Source organism: Haliaeetus leucocephalus, unplaced genomic scaffold (assembly GCF_000737465.1).
Source record: "Haliaeetus leucocephalus isolate CR32 unplaced genomic scaffold, Haliaeetus_leucocephalus-4.0 Scaffold83, whole genome shotgun sequence".
Lineage (NCBI taxonomy): Eukaryota > Metazoa > Chordata > Aves > Accipitriformes > Accipitridae > Haliaeetus > Haliaeetus leucocephalus.
Genome location: NW_010972519.1, coordinates 2,469,152 through 2,491,018, shown reverse-complemented (window position 1 = coordinate 2,491,018; position 21,867 = coordinate 2,469,152). Strand labels below are relative to the sequence as shown.

Here is a 21,867-nt window from a genome sequence, read left to right as displayed (position 1 = left end):
CTTGAATAAGAAGCCCCAGCCAATCTCTGCATTTCAGAAAACTGTTTTAAAAGGTGTGCCAAGCATTTTTGCTTTGGGTGCGCAACCAAAATGACTCTCAGCCCTCTGAGGCAAAAAAGGGTTGCTGGGTTGTGTGTATCTGAGAAGTCAGTGCTTACAGCTTGAGCCTCCGGGATGCTGAACTTGCAGACAAGGCACTTAGTGAAAGAGCAGGGTTTGATTTTTATTTTTGAATCAAAAGATAAAATAAACATGAGAGTAGCTGTCCCACCGTTTTGCTGATACCCACGTAGGAAACACTTACATCGCTGCAGTTTATCACTGTAGCTTTTCAAACTCTGGCATGTCCCACTGCAAAGAGTCAGTGTGTACAGGAGGTTATTGTTTGCCTTGAAAATCCTTCTTCATTAAATTGCTGCTTGATTTGGAGGGACATTATGGATACAAGATTTTGTCGGAGGATACTCTTTCACTGTGAAAATCTCTGCGTTTCAACCCAGTTTCTCCAGTGTCAGATATAACTAAATGATGCGCAGTGAAAGTCCCTGTTGCTCTTTCACAGTGATTGCTTTTTATTAACCCCTTTCCCCACGGCCAGAGCTGCTGTGTGCAGACCCATTTGCCTGGCCAGGGTGTTGGGCTGCTTCCTCTCCCTGCCAGCCTCCAGCCTAAGTCTGCCTGGACCTGACATCAGCTTTGCAAAGGGCTGTAGCTCCTCCTATTAAGCTTTATTTTGAAACTCCTGGCAAGAATTATTCCATATTGTCCACATCAAGGTCTTTCAGATTCCAGATTTTTCAGGGTGAGGGGTTTTTTTTACTTTTTTTTAATTTATTTCAATCTCAAGATGTTAGTCAGGTGGACTTGGAGGCTTTCCATGGTGTCCACAGTTACAGTATCCCTGATCTATTGGGCATTAGGGCACAGCCTCTATAGCTCTGACCGTATGCTTGGACACATAAAGGTTTCCAAGTGCTGTGGCTGTACAGCAGTGTCCAGGAAGCCTCTGGGGAGCATCAGAAGGATATGCTGTGTGCAAGTGTGCAGCCGATCCCTTCGTGCACGGGAAGTCTCAAGCGTGTGTCCCTGGCGTAAAGTCAGAGGAGCCTTAACCCCAAAACGCCAGCTATTGAGCTTGGCCCATACCCTCCCTCTTGCGTTGTGCCGGTGGCCTTGGTGTTGGAGTGGAGTCAGCCATGCTATGGGGGCTTCCTGCCCCCCAGGAGGATTCGGCAGCTGTCCATGAAGCCCCTTGGGGCGTGGGATATGGTGCAGACAGCATCTTTGGAGACGGCGCAGAGGAAACTCCTTTCCAGTCAAACAAGTAGCTTTGGGGAAAAAAAAGAGTCCGAGGGAGAAACGTTCTACTTGCAGAATTTGCACTGAGTTATTTTAATTTTTATTTTTCTCCAAGTAATGTCCAGTCAGGGGTGAGTCAGCCTGGGATGTGGCCCAGACCACCTCCTTTGCGTGCCTTCAGGGAGGGCAGAGAGCACAGCCTGTCCTCCACGGTGTCTCTTACCAATGCCTCACTACATGCTTTATTTTACAATTTTTCTAAAACCCTACAAAGCTGATCTTTTTTTTTTAATCCCTTTCCTCTCTCTCTAGTTTTGTATGGAGCTGAACCAGCCGACGCTGCCAAACATCCGCAAGTGGAAGGGCCCTAGAGGATGTTGGAAGGGTGTTGTTTCCGAAAAACCTTCAGGCCAGCTACAGAAGGTACATTAATCCCTAAGTCTGAACTTTGGCTTTGCTTTTTTTTCCTCTCTAACCAAGGACATATTTGGAATGTTTAAGGCAAAACATTTCGCAAATCGTTTTTGGCAAGGTTTGTATCTCTTGTTTTTTAAGCTGACTCTTCCTATAGCTTTCACTTCGACTGTACGATTGATTTTTTGGAAGAATTGTTTTCCTCAGCCTGTGGCACACTTGTAAGGAGGAAGGTGTGTGTGTTTGGGGTGGGTATGGTGGATAAAAACAGTATAGAAATATAGAAGAAAGGCTACATACTAGGGCAAGGAAAGAGTCCTTGGTTTTCCCTCTGACAGGCTGTAGTACTTCTGAATTTTTTTGTGCTAGTCACGTGAGCTTGTTCCCTAGCACAGCACTGGCTGGCATTCAGAAGGGCTCCCCATTTTCCTGGTTTGCAAGCGAAGACCCTGCAGAGGGGCTGTGCAGCCTGCCATCCTCAGCTGGAAGAGGAGCTTGTCTCATGCGTTCCCCAAAGTGCTCTGCACAGGTGTTTAAAATGCTGTGGACTCTGTCTGAAATCTGCACTGTGCTGCACTGTGCTTTTCCCTGCAGCATCTTCTGCCATGGGAGTATATGTATGTACTGCAGCGAGGTACTAATTTATAAGATGGTGACAGCTGCACCTGCTACCCTTGACAGTATTCAAGGTATAGCTACATTGGGCTGGACACCACTAACAGTGCCCAAAAGCAGCCTCTCCCAAGGGAAATCTCTCTTTTTTCCCTTTAAGGGCACTAATGAGTTTTCAGAGCAAGGTCCTCCTCGGGCTCAAACCTGTTGTTGCTGAACGGGATCATTCTCATGATGCAGTTATTGCAGCGTGGATGTTGTTGTGGGGTAGAAGCAGGAACCGAGACCTGTCATGTAATGAATGGTGCCTAGCAGTACATAAGGCTGTCTTCATCTTTTGTGAGCGCTGTCATTATTAAATATGTGGCTGCAGTTGTATCCCATAATCACACTGTTTAGAATCCATGTTTCCTTAATTTGGCTTTTCCAAATTGGGTTGCATCACCGTTCACTGTTTTTGGACTGATGTTTTGGGAGGTGCACCTCCTTTTATTACCCTTCTGAGTAAAACCCATGAATAAGGGAAAAAAACCACAAACCCCAACCCAAAACCCAGCACCTGAGCAGCACAGGGATTGGAGTCTAGCTACCACTAGATAGAGATGGAGGGTCTGAATGTGTCCAAGGTTTAACACAGTTCACACTTAATTCTGATGCAGAGTGCAAATCCCCTTCAGGACATTTTTATTCCTGGCTGGAGTTTTCCTTTGGGATCTCTTGTTAGGCCAGATCATTAAAACACTGAATTTTAAAAGTTGTGCAAAGCTGTTGAAGATGTTCCCTCCACTTTTTCTTTTTTCCCAAGAATTATTAATAATTGCCTCAGAGTTTCTATGTTAAATCCAGAGTCTCGAGTCAGTTCTTTCTTGAGCTGTATTTCCAAAGATAACAATGAAAGTTTTGACTATGGGCTGAGTAAATAAAAATCATCGTCTACCTTGTTTTACTGGTAGGGACGTAAGGATGAATGGTTCCCAAAATTATGGGAGAAGTCTGTGGCCAAGCTAAGAATAGAAATGTTACCTACTGACTCTTCCTTTTAGCTGCTTTAACAGAAATCTGGCTGTGCTGGAGAACCCTCCACTAAGCCAAAAAGTCTCTTCTATCCCTTGGGTTAGTTAATGAGTCTGTCAAGTTTGAACACTGTGTACACCAATGCAATACAGTGAAGGAACACAGTGTCACCCTGAGTATATAGCATCTTTGGCACAAGCTGGTCTCAGGACATGCTACAGGGCTAAATAATGCAAAATGGTGGATGATGCTTCAGGCTCGTGCTTCCACATGTCCCTGGCGTTTGGCCTTCAACCAAGCAATGACTTTTGACCACCATGTTAATGTGAAATCTGGAGCCAGGAAAAATAGTGAACAGCTGTTGACAGCAGTTTTATTCTTCCACATCTTTTCTTATAGCAGTTTTCAGACCTTAGATTTCCAACTGGTGGAATAATTTTGTCAGTATTTTAAAGGTGAGTTACCTAAAGGAGCTACCAAAGGATTTTAGCCAACCTTAAGACTTTCTTTCAAGGCTCATGGGAAGTCAGCAGAGCAGATAACACTTGTTTATTTCAGCTGAAATGGAAAAAGCTCTTCCTTGCAATGGATTTAACTACGATTTGCTAAGGGAAGCAGGTTTGAATGATACCAAGGAAAATGGTGTCTGGGTGATGGGAGGAGAGGCTGACAGGCTTTGAATTAGATACTGCTGCTGGTGCGACTGGGGCAGGCAGCTTTCTGAAAATGCCAATTCCACATCCCGAAGTAATCAAAAAAACCCATGCAGGGTGATAGAAACAGAGCTGAAAAGAGCAGAGAGCTGAGCATGAAACATTCGAGCTGGAAGAGAGAAGATTGACAGGGCTGAGAGGTCTAGACCAGATTTCATGCCAAGAGACGGAAGAAGCCCAGATATTTTTAGCTTGTGGGCAACAGAAGTCTGTGAGATGGCATATGGCGTGGGGAGAAGGAACAACTGTGCGCAGCATCATCTACGGCAAGCCCTAGCAGTCGCCGAGTAAGACCGCGAGGTACCGAGCTCAGGGTTAGACAAATAATCCTATGGGTAACAAACTACCATGTTATTGACCACGCTCAGGAGAATCCAATGCCTTGCTTGGACTAGGAGAAAGCGAGGACTGTATCAGCCCAAACACATGCACAAGAGGTGACATCTTTATCTTTCACCCCTGCGGTGGTCCTGAACATGCTCCACCTGTATAAGGAAGGGTTCCTCCCACATCTGGTGGGAGTTTTGGCCAGGGTGAGATAAAGAAGTGTTTTCACCGTTCTCTTGATGTCCTACCGATAGCCTAGGATGCTGTTTCTCCTTTACACTTGGGCACAGTCAGTTGCGCTTCCTGCCTTCAGCAGGCGTCAGGCCCAGATATAAACCTGCATCATCTTTCACTGCCTCTGCATATTTTGGCAGTGATGTACACCACTGCCAACAGAAACAGTGGTACGGAAACTTTCGGGTGAAAGTTTCATCTAGGGGGCTGCATTTGGGCAGAATGTTTTGGTTTTGCCTTCTTACTACTAGCTTTTCTCTTTTTTTTAATTCCAGGGACTTGAATATTCCGGCTTCCTCTGGGATACAACAGCTGGCATTGAACTGAAAGATGCCTCATCTCAGGAGAGTGCACAGACTAATGGCAATGGGAAGCACTCATATCCTCACCCGTATCTTGCACATTTCAAGGTAACTGTCCCTTGCAGAGTTTAGCTTTTATTAAAAGAAATTTGGGTAAGATGGAAAGAGACACAGTCTTCCAACATAAAAATTTGCATGAGGTTCTAACCCATCTCATCACTTCAGCACTCTCTCATGGCTTAATTATAGAAAGGCGCTTAGGGGGCCTTAATACATATGGCAGATCACCAGAGTCAGTCCTTTCCCATGCTCCTGTGGGAGCAAACCCTGCTGCAAGGCAGCATTCGGGCTCATGAGGGTCGGTGGATCTTTGGTAGCATCCACAGCCCCTGAGAGAGTGACAGAAGTCACCAGTCACCTTGTTCTGTTTTTACTAAATTAACACAACAAGAACGAGGTGCATATCCAGCAGCAGCCAGCCACAGGGCTGTGATTCTTGTTACTGCCACACATTGTGAATGGAGATGGGTAAGTGTAGTCAAAATGGATATATATAAACATAGAAGGCACAGCACTTCTGAGAGGCTCTGGTTGATCTCTCACATGTTTCCATTTTAAAGCTTTTTCACTAGGCTGAACCCATCTCAAAGAACAATCATGCATTTTGGAAACTGTTCTCGTACATGTGCTTGAGTGAGCATACAGCCCCCTTCTCCGCACAGGCTGTTATGAAGGGGTCCAGTTTGGGGAACTCGACATCTCTGGTAATGCTTCGAGAGAAGCATTAATAAATTAATTATAGATAAAGTGATTATTATTGATAATTAATATTAATTCATTAATAATGTAAACAGGTCAATATTAGGAGCAAGTATTACTTGTGCCACATGACAAAGTGAGTCCCAGAAGGTAAGCAGAAGATTGCAGGGAGCCAGCAGCCCCTTTCAAGGTACATTAAGTTTCTTGGTTAGTCTCTGTGGTGGGCCAGAGCTAATCACAAGAGAGTCATAATTAGCCCATGTAATGACCACGTTATTTGTAGCTTATTAACAACTCATTTTGCATAAACTGATTTTCATAAGCAGGCAGCGTCTTTCTGCAACCATGGTGGAAAGAAGCTGTTTGCTTATGCAAACCAGTTTCCCCAGAACTGAAAGGGTTTCAGGTTATTGCAAACAGAGCTGCAAAATGTCTTCCCCCTTTTCCTCCCAAAACCAAGACCAACCAAAACACACCACACACATAGTGAAGTGAGTCCTAGTCACCCAGACCTACTAGCGAAAGTACTGGGAACCGGCACGTGGTTTTGCTTTGTGACCTTCTGAGCCCTCTCTGCATGGCATTGATTTCTCCTCCTTCCTCCCCCAGGTTGGGATGAATGATCTAACGCTGGTTAACCTTCATCTGGCCTTGTCACCCTCAGCAGGAGAGAATACCGGGAAGAACCACAACAGCCACAAACTGGCAGCCTTTGCACAGACTTTGCAGGAGACTCTGAAAGGTTCGGCATTTTTTTCCTGCCAGCTATCACGTGCACACTGGTCATCTTATCTAATCAAAAGGAATTTAAAAAAGATAATAAAATCTGTCTCAGTTCAGGTTTCACAAATATCCTCATCAGCTTCGCAATGTCGTTACTGGTATTTGAATTTGAGTGATCCCTAGCCTGGCAAATGTGCTTTTCCCCTGCTCGTTGTCTTATAGTCTCTCCTAATTAACACAAACAGCACAGGGGCTCCTACTGGCTTTGACACCATTTTTTCAAATGAAGTTCCTTCTGATTTTATGCTAGTGTAAGAGCAAGTTCAGCCACAAAAAAAAAAAAAAAGACCCTATTTTAAGTGTTTTGTGGAAATGACACCTACATGATATCAGAATAAAGCTTAATGGCTTTTTTCAAAATAAATAGATTCTATATATTTACTTTTGGATAATTGGAAGCACTTTGGAAAACCCAGTGCAAATCAGGAGATGGCTGCTAATGAGAAAAGAGACCAGCAACCAAATCCTGCTTTGGTACCTGGATGTAATATGCAGGATAATTGTGTTGCTTTCAAGTAAGTCGCTCTGGGATTACACCAGGATGAGGGACTCCAGAATTCAGACCTGAACTTGAGCAGTGTAATAGCTAGCTGAATTTCTTTACCTCATTTCTGAGAATTTGCTTCTTTCTTTGAAGCTTGCAAATTAAATTCAATGTCCTGCAAAGCAGAACAGCACATTTCAGGTTCTAAATGTTGCTGATTTTGTTATAGGAATGGAAAAATCTAGCCCTTCATTTACTACTTAACAAAGATGCAAAAAGGTTACAAGGTTATATGCGTGATGATTTTCAGCTTGGCCCAGTTTCACAAGGTTGGTCAGTTGGAAGCATTAATATCCCTCTTGTATAACACAAGAGGTATTTGCAGGTTTTATGCATGTTCTGTTGTTTTTCCTTTTGAGCTGCAAGAACTTAGAGCTATTTTTAAGTGCTACTGATTTAAGTATTTGTCCACATACCTTGAAATTGGAAAGGATGGAAGTAAACAAAAGGATTGTTTGTTTAATCCCCGAAGGCTGAACTGAGACACAGATAAATGTGTAGCTCCTCCGAAATCAACGGAGTTGCATTTCCGCTGCATCTAAATTTAGACTGTCAGTGTTAGGGCTTTTCTTTATTTCATGTTTTTATTTTCATATGGTAGGCACGTTACTGCAGCATGCTTGTTCTTGGCTTAGTCTTTCACAAACTTGTGGGATGCAGGTCGTGTTTCTTAAACAAATGGTAGTGCACACGTGTTACTTTGAAGCGCTGAATTACCCTGCCAAAATCAATGTCATGCTTAAAATTACTGCCATCCTTCAATTTCTTCCAAATCAATCCATAAAATATGGGTAGTAAAGACTGATTTTTCTGTGGGTACTGCAGTAAATTGGTGTTTCTGCTCCCATTTTGCTAACAGACACCTACTCTGATATCTTTCATTCTTACAAAGGGGCACATGTGCATCTGAGGGAATTTGGTTACTGTCCACAGTCTCCTGTAATGCAGAGCAGTAGTATCCCTATATTTCTCCCATCAGACCAGTGGGTACTGGTTCCTTTTTTCCCCTCTTTCTTTTCCTTTCGGCAGTACCGGAGAGATGCGGTGGCTGTTGGCTGCTCATAGCTAACTCTCTGCAGCAGCCTTTCTGCCTTCTCTCAAGCACTCCACCTGTTCCATCTTCAGTGTGATAAGCATGGGTGGCACACAGATGCTGTGTTGGTGTACTGGTAGCGCTTGGACCCAGGGACCGGGGTGTTGGCTTAGTCATCTTCTCCCATCTGGCTTGGCTGTATTCCACGGGTTACCCATGCATCAGGCACTAGGCTTAGAAGAACTTCAAGACGTGGTAGGGAGCCTTTTAGCAGCCCATGTACCATCACATCCTTCTCATCACCTGCTTCTCACTCTCTCCAGGAATTATGTGGGGGTTTAAGGGTCTGTTTAATTCAGAGGGGACTCATTCGGGGCATGTGGAAATCAGGGAGAGCATCCTACAGGTGTCTCTTTGGACTGCCACGAAGCAAAGGAGGGTTTCCCAGTTCCTGCAGGAAAGCAGATTTCAACACTGCAGACTTTCTGCAGGCACCGAAAGTCCCTCAGCTGATTGTGTTGGCATACTGGTGCTCAGCTGCTGTGACACAGGGCTGATTTAAGGCAGTGCTTTGCTTTGCTGGACAAGAGCCACCCACAGACACTGCTAAAAGTTGCTGGTGCTTCAGTGAATTTGCAGATGCGTTTGGAAACAGACTGGACTTTTTTCCTCACCTAAAGAGTTCTCCATTGACAAGGGCAGGGTTGCTTTGAGCCCGATGGGTCTCAACGTGATAGCGTGGGAGCACACCTGAGAGGTAATGGGACATGTGCCTGTCTGCCAGAGGCTGTCTGCCACTGCATCCCACCAGACAGAGGCTCTGGGTCCTCGTGGGACAGTGTAGTCTGTGGGAGGGACCTTTGCAGCAAAAGCTGGGTCGGTGAGGGAGTGCTTGCTGATGTGTCCTGCGGGAGGAGGAGGACCGGATCGCATCAGCTGAGGAGCCTCTGGGCTGGGCTGCCCAGTCCCGAGGAGGTGGAGGAGCGAGTCCTGCCAGTCTCAAACTCTTGTCTCATCCAAAAGAGGAAAATCACATCACAGCACCAGTAGCATTATCTCCATTTTCTTTTTTTCCCCCCATCTGATTGTAACTGTGGACATTGTGACTGCAGTTTTTGATCAGTTATCATCCCTTGTTCTGGGCAAGGGCATGAATTCTTCTGGACCTTTTGCTAAGTTTGGCCAAGAGCTGTTGGGGCTGATCCATGAGACCCCTGAGAGCTGCAGCTACTGTGTGGTGGCTCTGCTCCCTGCCTCTGCTGAGGGACCCAGGTGCGACTGATTAGGCACAGTCACGCACCTGGGAAGATCCAGGCAGGTTTGCTTCCTTCCCTCCTGCTGCTTGAGGTCCGTCGGGGTCTCAGGAGGCAGACAAGACATGAAACTGCTGTGCTGCTGTGCATGGCTTTGCTGTCACAGGAGCTGGCAGATACAGAAGCAGGGCTGAGAGTGAGCCAGGACAAGGAGAAATGAAGTTGGTGTTATCTAGAAAATTGGCATTACCTGCTTTTCCTGCTTAGCACAGGGTTGCCTGCCCTTTTGCCCAGTCTTACACAGTCATGGGGAGTCCCAGAAGCTCCTGTGAGAGGGGACCAGAAGCAATCCTTTTCTTCCCCGATGGCAAGTTGGGTTTCAGCTTCTTTGACATGCCCCAGCCTATTCCATCTATCAACTTTACACTGCATTATGATTTTATGCTTAGTTATTCTGCATGCAAAAGTTTAAACAGATGAAGAATACAGTGATTCCCTCCCTGGGCCTGCCTCAGGCTGACTGCTTACCTCCTGCTGAGCACATGTCCAGGTGCTGGGTCTTTTATCCTCTGCTATTTCTAAACTGTCCAGAATGGAGCAGTCAGTTAAAATTTTCACTCGTATGTTTGTTTCATAGATTTCTCATGTAAGGGAAATAGGCTTGAGGATTTGCTAAAAGAAGTGCAAGTATTTTAAGACTAGACTAGACTAGAATAGAATAGAATATATATTTTGTGGGGGATCAAGATATTGCTGTTAAGATTCCGGCCCCCAAGGATGTGCTCCAGTGGTTTCTGTAATGGTCTTTCCCCACCTACACGGCTGAGCTGAAAGCATGGAAGGAGCCAAGTGCTCCCTCGGCCATTAAGCAAGCATTAGTCCTGAAGGACTGAGATGGTGTGGTCACATTTGAGGCTTCCCGGTCCTGACAAGTGAGTGGTCTTGGGTTTTTGCGATGAGATGCGTGCAAAACTGCCAGCTCCCAGAAAGTGCTGTTGTCCCATTAGACAAGCACTGATTTTTCTTTTGGGTTCTGATGGAGCTTAAAATAGCTCAGGTTAAGATTTGGGGGTTTTATTTCTTTTAAAGGTGGAAAGGCCACTGTCATGAACACTTTATAGAATAATATTTAATCCTCGTGTCTTTTCCAGTATTATCTGTGACTTGCAAACGGTAGAGAAACCACAAAATGTTTCGCTATCTTTTCATCGCCCCTCTGCATCTTAGCAAGCAGCATGTTTTGAAGTATTTGTAAGTCGTACACTATCAATCTCTCTGCTCTCCTGCCCTTTCCCAATTCATCTTCTCATGCAGTGCAAGACAGGAGTGGAATAGATTTTGTTGTTGAACTTGCACTCCCTCTCCTGGCTAGCTACCTCTGCAGCAACAGCACAAACGGGACGTTTATTCATGAGCACTAGGGATGGTAGAGCAATCCGTCCATCCAACCCATCTCCTCCCACACTTCAATCCCAGGAAGGAAAAAGCTTACAGACTCTCGTAGTTCTCTTTTCTGAAGTCAGCTTTGGGATAATTTTTGCCTCCTTTTAGCATCTTCCTTCTTCGCCAGTACCAAGCTGTAAGGCAGCAACGTCTCTGATTAGCTATCAGCATTCTTGAGTTTCTCTTGCCAGACGTTTCTGGCAGTGGTTTGAGATGGGCACTGGGACATATACGTTGTCCTCTTACCCCAGTGCACAGCTGGGATGTCTCTGTCTGCAGCTGTGGAGCTGGGAGAGCACACATTGTGGATATGAAATTAGGGTCCAGAGTTTCTTTTTTCACTTCATTAGGGTTGGAAATAAAATGTGACTGAGGTCATTTTCTATTCACATGAAGACAGCATTTCAAGTCATTCCCTTTGTTTCTTTGAAAATTCAGCCCTAGACAAAATCTAAGACATCCCAAATTCAGCAGTATCCCTTTAGTCAGCCAGGCAAAGGAAAGCTGCTGTAATCAGTGTCCGTGTGATTTGTGAATTCATCTTCTGCCATCAGGCTTGCAGGCTGCTCCTCAGGCTTGTTCCTTGGGATTTTTTAAATGCAGAGGGTTAGAACAAGCACTGCACTTTTGGGACTCTGGTATATACCAGCATAAGGCTGTGTCTTCCTGGGATCCTCACAAAATTGTCCTTGACTCTTACAGCAAATCTATAGAAAGACAATGTCAGGACAAGTTAAAGCCAACATGTGTTTCTCGCAGAAAAAGAAAAAAATAAGCTTACAAAGTCACAGATCTCTAAAAACCTCGAAGACCAGAACTGCTTGTCTTTGAGTTTGTCACTATCAGTGAATAGCAAGCAAAGCATGCCAATATAAATGAGATAATATTTAAAAAAATGAAATGTGTACTGGCTGTTTTTTATTGTCATGACAGAATGGCCATGAGTAAATAGCCAGAGAAAAAGGCTTTAAACAGCATTTCTTTCAGGAGTTCAGAGTAAAGTCAGCTTTGCTACTCAGTATTTGTATTTTTCCTCCTCCCGTTTATCCTCTCTCCCTCTTGTACTTAAGTGATGGATGTCTATTCCTCCCATTCATTTCTATTTTTTCTGTTTTCTAGGAGAAAAAGACGTGATCATCCTTGGAGATTTTAACCAGGCCCCGGACAACAATGATCACGACATCCTGAGGAAGGAGAAGTTCCATCACCTAGTCCCTTCCAGCACCTTCACCAACATCAGCACAAAGAACCCACAAGGGTCCAAGTCACTGGATAACATCTGGATCAGTCGGAGCTTGAAAAAGGTTTTCACAGGTAGAGTTGCTTTTTAGTGAGGTCATATAACCTTTAATCAGGTTAGTGGCATGTGTCAAATTTGGGCAATATTACTTATCTTTTTCTCTGTGATTCTTTTTCATGCAGGCCACTGGGCTGTTGTGCGAGAAGGTCTTACAAACCCATGGATCCCCGATAACTGGTCCTGGGGTGGGGTGGCTTCGGATCACTGCCCCGTGCTTGCTGAATTTTATGTGGAAAAGGACTGGAACAGGAAGGAGGTGACAAGGAACGGGAACGGGGTGATGGTTGAATGCAACGACTCCCACGCTAAGCACGAACGATGACGTGAACTTGAGGGTGCCTCTTCTGCTCCCCAGGGAGTAGTCGAAGGCTCTGTTCGCTCGCAGCTCAGCAGTGGAGCAGGACTGCCTCCCCCTCTCCCTCCCTCCCGCTCTCCTCCCCACGCCTAGAAAGCATCAGTACTTGATTTTGGTGGCCCTGGCTTTGTGCCCCTCCTGGACAGTTGTGGGGTGTCTCACAGCAGCGGAGCAATCTGCAGTTTTTTTCTGGGGACACAGTGGACATTTCCACACCTGGAGATTTGAATGAGAATTGTACAGAAAATAAAGTGTACTTTTAATACTGTACAGGATCTGTGCGAAAACGCAGACGAGCAGGGCTTTGCTGTGAGGGTGAGGTGGGAGTGATGGTTATTTTCCTTTGCCTCCTTGTAAATTGAGGGAATAAGAGAGGCCCCAAAAAGAGAGACACCGTGGAAATTCTTGGCAAGTCGCAAAGGCCGTTCAGCACTCACAAAAGCTGCCGGAGCTGGTCCCTACGTGACCTGAAATGAGGCCTGAGTGGTCCCTCTGGCTCAGCCTGGAGAGTCCCTGTTCCTCCGCAGCCCCATGTGGATGTGGGCACCTCTTGTCCTTCCCTTCCTCTCTCCTTATGCTCCTGGCAGGGTGCATTTTGCTCCAGAAGGGCTTCCTGGAGCTTGGCTTTGGCTTTTTGTTTGGCATGCAGCATTTAGTGTTGTTTTTTTCCTGCACACTAGCCTTCAGGAGCTGGGAAACCACCGACTTGTCTCTCTGCAGAACCTGATCTACTTCTCCAATACCCTTTGTTTTGTTCCCAGTTGGGGATCTTGCAGGAACAGCCCTTGTCCTCTGGCCCTGCAGCTGGCATCAAAGAGGAGATGTAGCCCTGAATCTTTGTCTAGGAGTCGGGTGTTCTGAGCAGGTCTCCAAATCGGGGAGAAATAGGTCATACATTGGTGGAAGGTCTATAGACAAGCCCACATTCATGTGATCACAGCAAAGGCTGACATACGTGTTGCACCAACCTCTGCCCCTTGATTTTTTTAGGGGTTTTCAATTTCTCCTTCTGGAAGACCAGGCAGTTACGCATCACTTTCCTGAGCTGCTTTGCAGCATAAGCCTGGTCCAGGCATCACAACAGGGAGTCTGAATACAGCGTATGGTCATCGTGCATATGGCAGGGATGGGGTCTGCTTCTCAGGAGGTTTGTTTCTGTGCACGTCCTGGGAGGACTTCAGTCAGCAAGCTGCCACAACAGTGCTGGGGATGGAATATTAAATTTGCCACCTACATAAAATTTTTCAAGTAGCAATTAATAAACAGGGACCTAGAAGGGAAACATCTAAGGACTGGAAAAAGCAATTCAGCATCTGCAAAAGAAATAGGTTGAGTGTGAAAGGCGCTGAGCTGCCCGCTAGCCCAGCGCCGCCTGCTCCGGGCTGCAGATGACCACACATTTTGCTGCTGAGTGGAAAGGAAAGCTCTCTGGCATGACTTACTGGGCTATAAAGGGAAAACTACTCCTGACAGCAGTGCCACACCAAAGGAGATGTTGTACCTGAGGGGTTTAGAGCAAAACAGTCTCATATTCTTGTAGCTTTTTCATTACTTTTAACATTCTGAAATAATCATCTCATTTCAGGTAGCAACAACTGAATAAATTCACATGCAAACACACACAGTTGAATATTTCAAACAGCTTTTCTGACTATACACAAAACTAAACCTGGAGGAAGGTGGAATAGTCTGGGTGTGACTCTCAGACCGAGGGAGGTTTCACTGACATTTCAAGAGGTTAGGTGAATGACTAAGTGTTCAGAGCATCAGACCAAAAATCTATCTTTATGTGATCAGCATTCCCTGTTGAAAATGGGAGGTCCAGGCACTTGTCCCTGGTCATTAAAGAAGCCAGCATGAGAGCTTGGCTCCAGCTTTCATTCTGCATCCTTGCTGCTGCCTTGTCCTTTTCCACCAGGCACGATTTTGCTGCCCCCCCACCTTAATTTGAGCAGCCCCAGATCCCCCAAGCAACTCTGACTGGACCACTGCAAAATACAGGTGAGGATGCAACAGAGTTGCCGTAGTCAAATGAATACCACATGAGGTGAGCAGCAGTAAAATTCCCAAGAACACACTCACACTCTTGTATCAACTAGTGTTTGGTAGTGTTTCCCTGCTACAAATATGTTTGGAGGCTGAAGTGACTTTATAGCTCTAGAAATGAAACTCAAAAGGGCCAGATCCCATTTAACCTGCTGCAGGTGCAAATAAATGCCGAGGCACCAAAGCCTAGAGAAGCACCTGCAGTCTCCTGTGCAGGTGGTGGTCAGTAAGCAGTAGCACTCACAGTTGCAGGAGGGGCCCTTGCTTTGGATGAGTTGCCTGTTAGCATGGGCTGCCGGTGGGGGAAATGAGCTGGACTGCTCTCATAACCCATGTGTGAGTTGTAGGGAAGGTTAATGAGGCTGGTGTGTAGCCCAGAGATTGCTCAGCCCAGCCTGCTGGGAGGAAACGGGGAGCTCTGGAAAGGTGATTATTTAGTGAATAGAAAGATGCCTTGGAGTAAGATGGGTCCTACAGGATCAGAGGAAGGAGGATAGAGGAGTTTGATACTTACAGGTATCTCTGCCTTGTATGGAGCATCAGTATGAGGTATGTGCTTGGTTACTTCATGTTGGGAATCAGCATGTCTTGATGGTTTCACTGGTTTTAAAAAGTTTGCTTTGCTTTTTGTGTGTGACACCCTTGGAGGATGATGAGGTGTTTGTGAGTCTGATGGATTTTGGAGTTCCCAAGAGCATTTGTCATGTTATGGTGCTTCAGAAGCTGAAGTGGTGGCTGGCTTCCTCCTGTGACTGCAGAAGCAAACCTGAATAGCAATTTTATTTCAAGATGCTTATAGTAGAAGCTAGGCTAGTCCAGCTTTCTGTAGCTGTATTGCCCTGGCAGTGCCAAGGGAGGCAGCACAGAAACGGTGACCCTTTCTTGCAAAAGGCCTAATACAGGCTCTACACATTGCACGTTTTGGGCTCCCCTCAGCAGCCCGAATTTTGGGAGGGTGAGTCCTGCTTCATAAGTAACATCACTTACAGCTACAGAGTGGTTTGGTCCAGGTTTATTTTTTCTTAAGAATAGTCACTTCTGGAAGGCGATTCAGCTCACCAGTGCACAGCAAGGGGTGGTGGAGCTCTTCCCTGCCCACTGCATGTGAAGCCTGGCTGCTTTCTTACAACAAAGTGGTGCCTCTTCCCTCCTCCTGACATATGCCATCCTTGGACCTCCCCTGGCCAGGTGACATGGTGGCAGCTGATGCGCAGCCCATGGTCCCTGTGGTGGCTGTGGCTGGTGAGGACCTGCAGCGGTGGCTTCTGTAGGGGAGCTCTGTCCTTCCTGGTGGGGCACGGATGAGTTTCAAGTTGAGCTTTTACCTTTTAGCACCTGCTGGAATAAAAGCTTAAAGCAGTGCCCTGCTTGCCGAGGCTGAGAGGGCCATGTCTGGTGTTTGGCCTCTTCTCTTTGCTCTCCATGGTAAAGGCTTTTAAAATATTCACAGCCAAATTATTCTCCTTTCCTATTTGCTCTGACCTGTTTGCTTCAGGGCAAAGGCTCTGCTGTGCCCTGTGGGCTTTTTAGGAGGATTTATTTGGCAAATGTCCATTTGGTCACTTGGCTTTGCAGCGTTGTTGCACCAAGCAGTGCTGCAAACCGTCTAAAAAAAGGAGTTGCAATACAGGAGGAATAATTTGAAGAGCTGCTAAAACCCTCTGAGGAGCAAACACAATTAAATAACTGTCCTGGAAATGAACTTCTAAGATCCAGAACCAGGTCATGGCAGCAGTGGGTTGAATGAATCCTGGTGCAGCAGGGGTGGAAGCTTGATCACACAAGGTAACCAGCCTTGGTCTTGGCGCTCTTGAGCCCTCGCGGGAATCAGGGCTCAGTGTTCCTAGAAAACGAGAGAAAAGGGTCAGCCCAGAGGATTTCAAGGTTTTCCCAGACATCTAAATGCCTCCTTTTGAGAACAAGTTGATTTTTTTATTTTAGAACTGGTGCCTTGAAGGAGCAGGCTGGCCATGGGCAGGAACTGGATGCAATGGGAAGCTGAGCTGCTGGAGCAGCAGCTACTGTTCCCTGGGGGCACTTCAGGTCATATATTTAAGTACCCAGAAATTGGGTGGAAATGTCCGGTATTTAGGTTACAGGCTTTTCCTTAGCTGCAGGAAGCAAGGCAAAGCCATGCAGGCATTTCCCGGCCTTTGAATTTCCAGATTTCACACTTTTCATACAGAGTTTCTAGATGGGAAAAACTTCTTAGGAGGCTTGTGTTTGTTTTTCCAAAGCAAAACACAAAGTTCTTCCCCGTGCAAGGAGTCACGTTGACTGCAAAGCAGGGCTCTAGTGGGAAAAGTAGCCTGCAGCAGCTTTTTTCATCCTCCGAAGAGGTGCAGCAGCCACTCTTTGTGAATCTGCCGCTCTCGGGGCACGACTGAAGCACCTTGCCAGCAGGCTGCACAGCTCTCACTGTTGCCGCTCAGGGCTTCTGGACTGTGTCCCACGTCCTGCAGAGCAGGACGTGACCGCAATTGCAGATGGAGCCCTTGGCCACTTACCAGCTCCTCTGCTCATTCCTGTGGGTTTGGGTTGGGTTTCCTCCCTGCCCTTAAAGCACTTTAGGAGATAATAAGGTTTAACAGCTTGTAACTTTGGAGTGACTGAGAACATACCTTGTAGGAGGGAATGGCAGGCACCCTTGCAGAGGTGTTGCTACAAACCTTTCGCTGTTCCCGGCAACGTGTTGGCTGCTGCAGGTTACTGCTTTGGTTGTAAGTAATGTCAGGAGGCTGCAACTCTGTGATCAGGTGCCTCTTATGGGAGGCCACTTGTATATAGGACAGTATATAATATAAAGACACATGCACATTCCAAGCAGACCCTTTTCTCATCAGGTTATAACATAAGATAACAAAAGTCTTTTTGTTTGGTTGGGTTTTTTAGGTTTTTAAGTAATCTTTACTTCCGTATCCAGAAGTAAAAAAGCTCTTGCATAGAATCAAAGTAGCTAGAAGGGCTTAGTCCAGAGTACCCATGGGTTACATGTACACTTAGGAAATATGTGGCTGGGTGGCCCTTTGATGACCCATCCTGCTGGCCATCTCGTAACCCTGCATGATGAGATGTTCCCAGCCTGAGGGACACCCAAAGGTGTCTTTTTATCAGCTATGTGAAAGCACAGGGGGCCTTGTTTAAACAGAAAATAAAATGGAATGTGCACTGACCTGAATTGCAATATTGCTCAAACTTTGTGTGAAGAGGTGACCCAAGGAGCACCAGCACTGAGCTCTCAGAGCATTTTCCCACCAGTTTGTAGGCAGCGGCCTTCAAGGAAGCTCCTCCTTCTCCAGACCATCCCTTCACACCTCCTTCATCCGTTGGCACGCTGGCAGACAAGAGGGGCTGCATTGCAGCTGGGTGGTTACTTTATGTCCCCCTTCTCTTATTGCTCAAGGCTATCAGCCTGCACCCACAAAGATCACTCACAGCATGTGCCTGGCTGGGCACCTCGGTACTCTTGCATACTCTCGTTTGGGGGAATCTTAGCTGATCCTTTCAACTGTAGGACTATTATTCATTTTCCTAGTAATTTTGTGGTCATGCTGCTCTTCCCCTTTGCATGTGAGGTTTCCCCAGCTGCTTTAAAGGGACTTTTCACCCTGTCCTCATCCACCCAAGTGCTCCCTTGGGTCGGGAAGGTGCCAGAGGAGAAGCACTTGTGATAGGTTTCCTCCCTGCCTTCTGCCCTGTGCCGGGGGCAGGGGGTTGTATGGAGGCATATGGAGACCCAAAGGGTGGCAATACTGGTCAGCTAATACACACCGTGCTTTTCCCTGTCTGTCACCTCTGGGATTGAGAGAGTAGTACACCTGCTTGTAGCACAGTGCTTTGCTTTATCCTTAGAAATAAGCCTGCCCCACCAGGCTGGAGACCTGCCATTGCTCCTTTCTGTTTGCAGCAGGAAGGTAGCAATGTAACAGGCAGGGCTCCGGATCAAGAAGGTGTGACCAGAGCTATGCTTAACCACATTTTTTCACTTCAAAACAGAAGGAAAAATGTTTCTTTTGCTCTTGGGACAGCTGAGGACCCATGAAGGAGCCTCAAAGAGTTGCGGGGGTTGGGGGGGGTGGAGGGGATGTGTGAGAGATTGCAAACAGACAGGGAATGGGGAGATAGCGGGAGCATGCCAACGGACAGGCAGGAACGGCACAGGGGCTCCCTGAAGTGACATGGGTCTAGGACATAGCTGCAACATGGAGGGTCCTAAGGAGAAGGGTGGAGAAATGTCTAAGCAAGGATGCTGGGAGCCGGAGGAGTGTGGGGCAGAGAGGGGCTGGGAAAGTAGGAAGGATGGAGGTGAGAGAGCAGATGGAGAAGTGAATCACAGCTGGAGGCTTCTCCACATGGTCCTGTGTGTCTGGTGACAAATCTTGCCCAAACCTGGAAGAGCTTCTTTTCTGAAAGCTGTAAAGAAAGGTCAAAAATACAGGGGACCTCAGCTTTAAAATATTGCTGGGGGGAGAGGAAGGTGACTCATAGATCATGTATGGATTTTTTTTAGTGGGTGGAAGTGACTTACTTTCTAGGCTTAGAGATAGACGATGTGGTAGTGAATATATTCTTAAGATAAAAAGGAAGGTGAAGGACTGGGGTTAAATAAAGCCTGAAGGATGAGTGTTAGAGACCAGGACAAAATCCAAGCAGGAAAAATAAGCAAGTAAGCTGGAGGAGACAGCCTGACTGGTCTCTTGTTTGGGATGTGGCGTGAGATGGAAATTGGGCCCTAATGTATACACATGAAACCCTCCAAGCACAGTTTTCAGGGCATTGCTGGGACAGGGCGTGAAAGTGAGCCCAGCTCTGCTCTATTAGACTAGCTGTGTGGGGGGACTGGTGTTGGCATGTGCCCTCTGTTTCTCCTCCGAAGCCCCATAGCATCACACAGGCCAGCGGAGAGGGTCCCTGCGGGGAGGCATCCACCCTGCTCTGACCCTGTGGCGTGAGCGGAGCACTGTGGCCTGGAGCCAGCTGCTCCTGTGTCACCAGTCGTGTTTCTCCCGCCGCTGAATTTTCTTAGGCATTTTTTTCTCTTCAGAACCCTCTCTATCCACCCCAATCCTGCTCACTTGCGTGAGCCCTGACTGTGTGGTCTCCCTCCATGTTCTTTCCTGCTCTCTATGGTGGCCAGCGTAGTTCTAACTTCAGCCTTGGTTTCCTCATTATCTAAAGAGCTGAAATAATGCTGTACTTTGCCCTGCATGTCCGTAGACTATTCAGGAAAAGGGGCATAAAGTGTCTCAGAGGGGGGAAGATAAAAATATTTCAGCAGCACCATGAGAAGTGAATTCAGACAACTTTAATAGGAAGGGTATGGCCGTGCCTTGAAGGGTAATCCTGATGGCATCTTTTTATTATTGAATCAATGTAAATGAATGGGTTTAAAATTCAATATCCAGATTTTTCTGGTTTTAACCTAATATAGACTTTCAGTTGTGAAAAGTCCATAATTATTCAGAGAAGCCAAAATAGATTTTCCCCTCTATTATTAAAGACACACAATCTCATTTTAAACTGCATACTGAAAAGAACTCAAAGAACTTCTTAATTTGGTGCTAATATATTAGGAAATTATTAAGACACTTTTAAATGCACACTTCTCTAAAAAAAACCAATTGTTCCAGCTGTTTCTTTTTGCTTTTTTCTTGCCTTAGACAGTGCCTCTCTCAACTTCCACCCTGACTCGTGTGTTGTCAGACTTCCATCCTGGTTTCCAGCATAAATGATTTCCAGCTTTCCCACCTCGCCAGGCAGGCAGGAGCATCACCGAGACCCTTGGTGCTCCAGTTGCTCCTGAAGCTGCTTGCAGGGCATCCAGCTTCACAAGCCTAGCACTCGAGTGCCAGAAAAAGGATCTCAGAGTTGCAGTAGTCCTGCAGATCACCTATAACAAACGTGAAGTTTATTCAGTACTGAAATATACCTGCCCAGCAAAGCTCAAGCATTGTGTTTCACACTGCTGACGCTGTAGAAGGGGTATCTAAGATGCACTAGGTGAGGGAGAAGAGTGGTGATTTGGGAGCCTGCAGAGGGGGGAGATTTCAGGCTGAGTTTTCCAAACTGGCTAGCAAGGGAAGGGGAATGTAATGCAATAATATTTAGCTATCTTGCAAGACAGATTAGCTAATGACTTTTAAAGTATTTCCATTAAAAAGAACCCACAACCCTTTACTGTTATCCTTACTTACATGTGAGGGAGCTGAACCATAAGGAGATGACAGGACTCCCTGGAGATAAGCAAGCACATTTTATAATGTGAGAGGGGACAAAGAGCCCTGAAATGAAGCAGCAGGGAAGAGGGGGGCTGCATCAAAGTGTTAAAGCGGAGCACTTGGAGTTGCCATTTCCCGCATGGATGGTGCTGAGAAATGCATCGCAGCAAAATGGCTCTGACAATGCCTCAGACTGTGTCCTAGAAAAAGGGAGGGTGTGTAATTTCCTCATGAGCAGCCAGGCCTTCTGACAGAGCAGAGGGAGCTGTACCCGATGTAAGACTTCAGCAGAGCCTTCATGACTCCAACCCCAAGTGGTGTTTTTCAAACTGCATCAGAAAGCCCATCTCTTCCGTGCACATCTTGGGATGTCCAACTAGCTGTAGAGCCAATGCCCTCAAAAGAGAGTAACACTCTCGCACCACACAATGTAACACTTCAGTACTCTAGTCTCTCATTCTTTCATTTATCTTTATTTGTAAAAGTTGTATAAAATGCCTTTTAAAATTGGTCTGGTGAAACGGGGAGGCTTTTCCAGTGTTGACTAGGTTTCTGTATAGGAGTAATGTAGAAGTAGCGAGACATGGATACACAGAAAAGCAACTGAGCCAGACTGCTAGGAAAGCCTGTCATCATCATTGGCATCATGAACTATGTAGTGACATGAGCTCACGTCCACTGCTGTCCATACACTTTATTACAGAACTGTGGTATCATGACTTAGTAACCAGCCTCTTCACAGTGGGGAAAAAAAAAATTCAGGAAAATTTACAAAAGCTACACTTCAAAATTTGAAACACTTTTACAAAGGACGAAGAATGAATCTGATGCCAAAACCAGAAGCTGACAGATTCGTCTATTGCTAAAGTATTACTTTGATACCAACCACTTCCAGACTCCAACCCTTGCACAAGGCAAATCTATTTCTAGAATAATGAACAGAAGTTCAGTGGCACCTACTGCTTTGAAGAAAATGTGATGCAGGTTTTTGAGTAAAGCAGAAAGGCTGTAGTAGCATTTAGGGCTACAGAGTGGTAAGAGTCAACTGGCTGTTGGATGAAAGGCTGTAGGCATGCTATTTTGTGACAAAGCAGGGTGATTTCAAGGACATGTTATGTACATACACTTAGATTATAAGATGTTACTACTGGGGGAGGAGGAAAAGCACTTTGCTTATGCAGAAGTCACTGGAGGAAGGCAGGGATCTCTCCTGTGAGA

The 21,867-nt window shown here is 46.1% G+C and overlaps 1 protein-coding gene across 1 annotated transcript in view; it reads left to right on the top strand.

Annotated features, from left to right (window-relative positions):
- The window catches only part of EEPD1 (endonuclease/exonuclease/phosphatase family domain containing 1), a 65,904-nt gene extending 53,251 nt beyond the window's left edge, over positions 1-12,653 (top strand). Inside the window, exons 3-7 of the mRNA XM_010582638.1 lie at positions 1,612-1,722; positions 4,889-5,023; positions 6,284-6,416; positions 11,850-12,044; positions 12,153-12,653. Coding sequence (XP_010580940.1) covers positions 1,612-1,722; positions 4,889-5,023; positions 6,284-6,416; positions 11,850-12,044; positions 12,153-12,352 — 774 coding nt within the window. The 3' untranslated portion in view covers positions 12,353-12,653. The remainder of the gene's footprint in view (positions 1-1,611; positions 1,723-4,888; positions 5,024-6,283; positions 6,417-11,849; positions 12,045-12,152) is intronic.
- Positions 12,654-21,867: the final 9,214 nt, after the last annotated feature.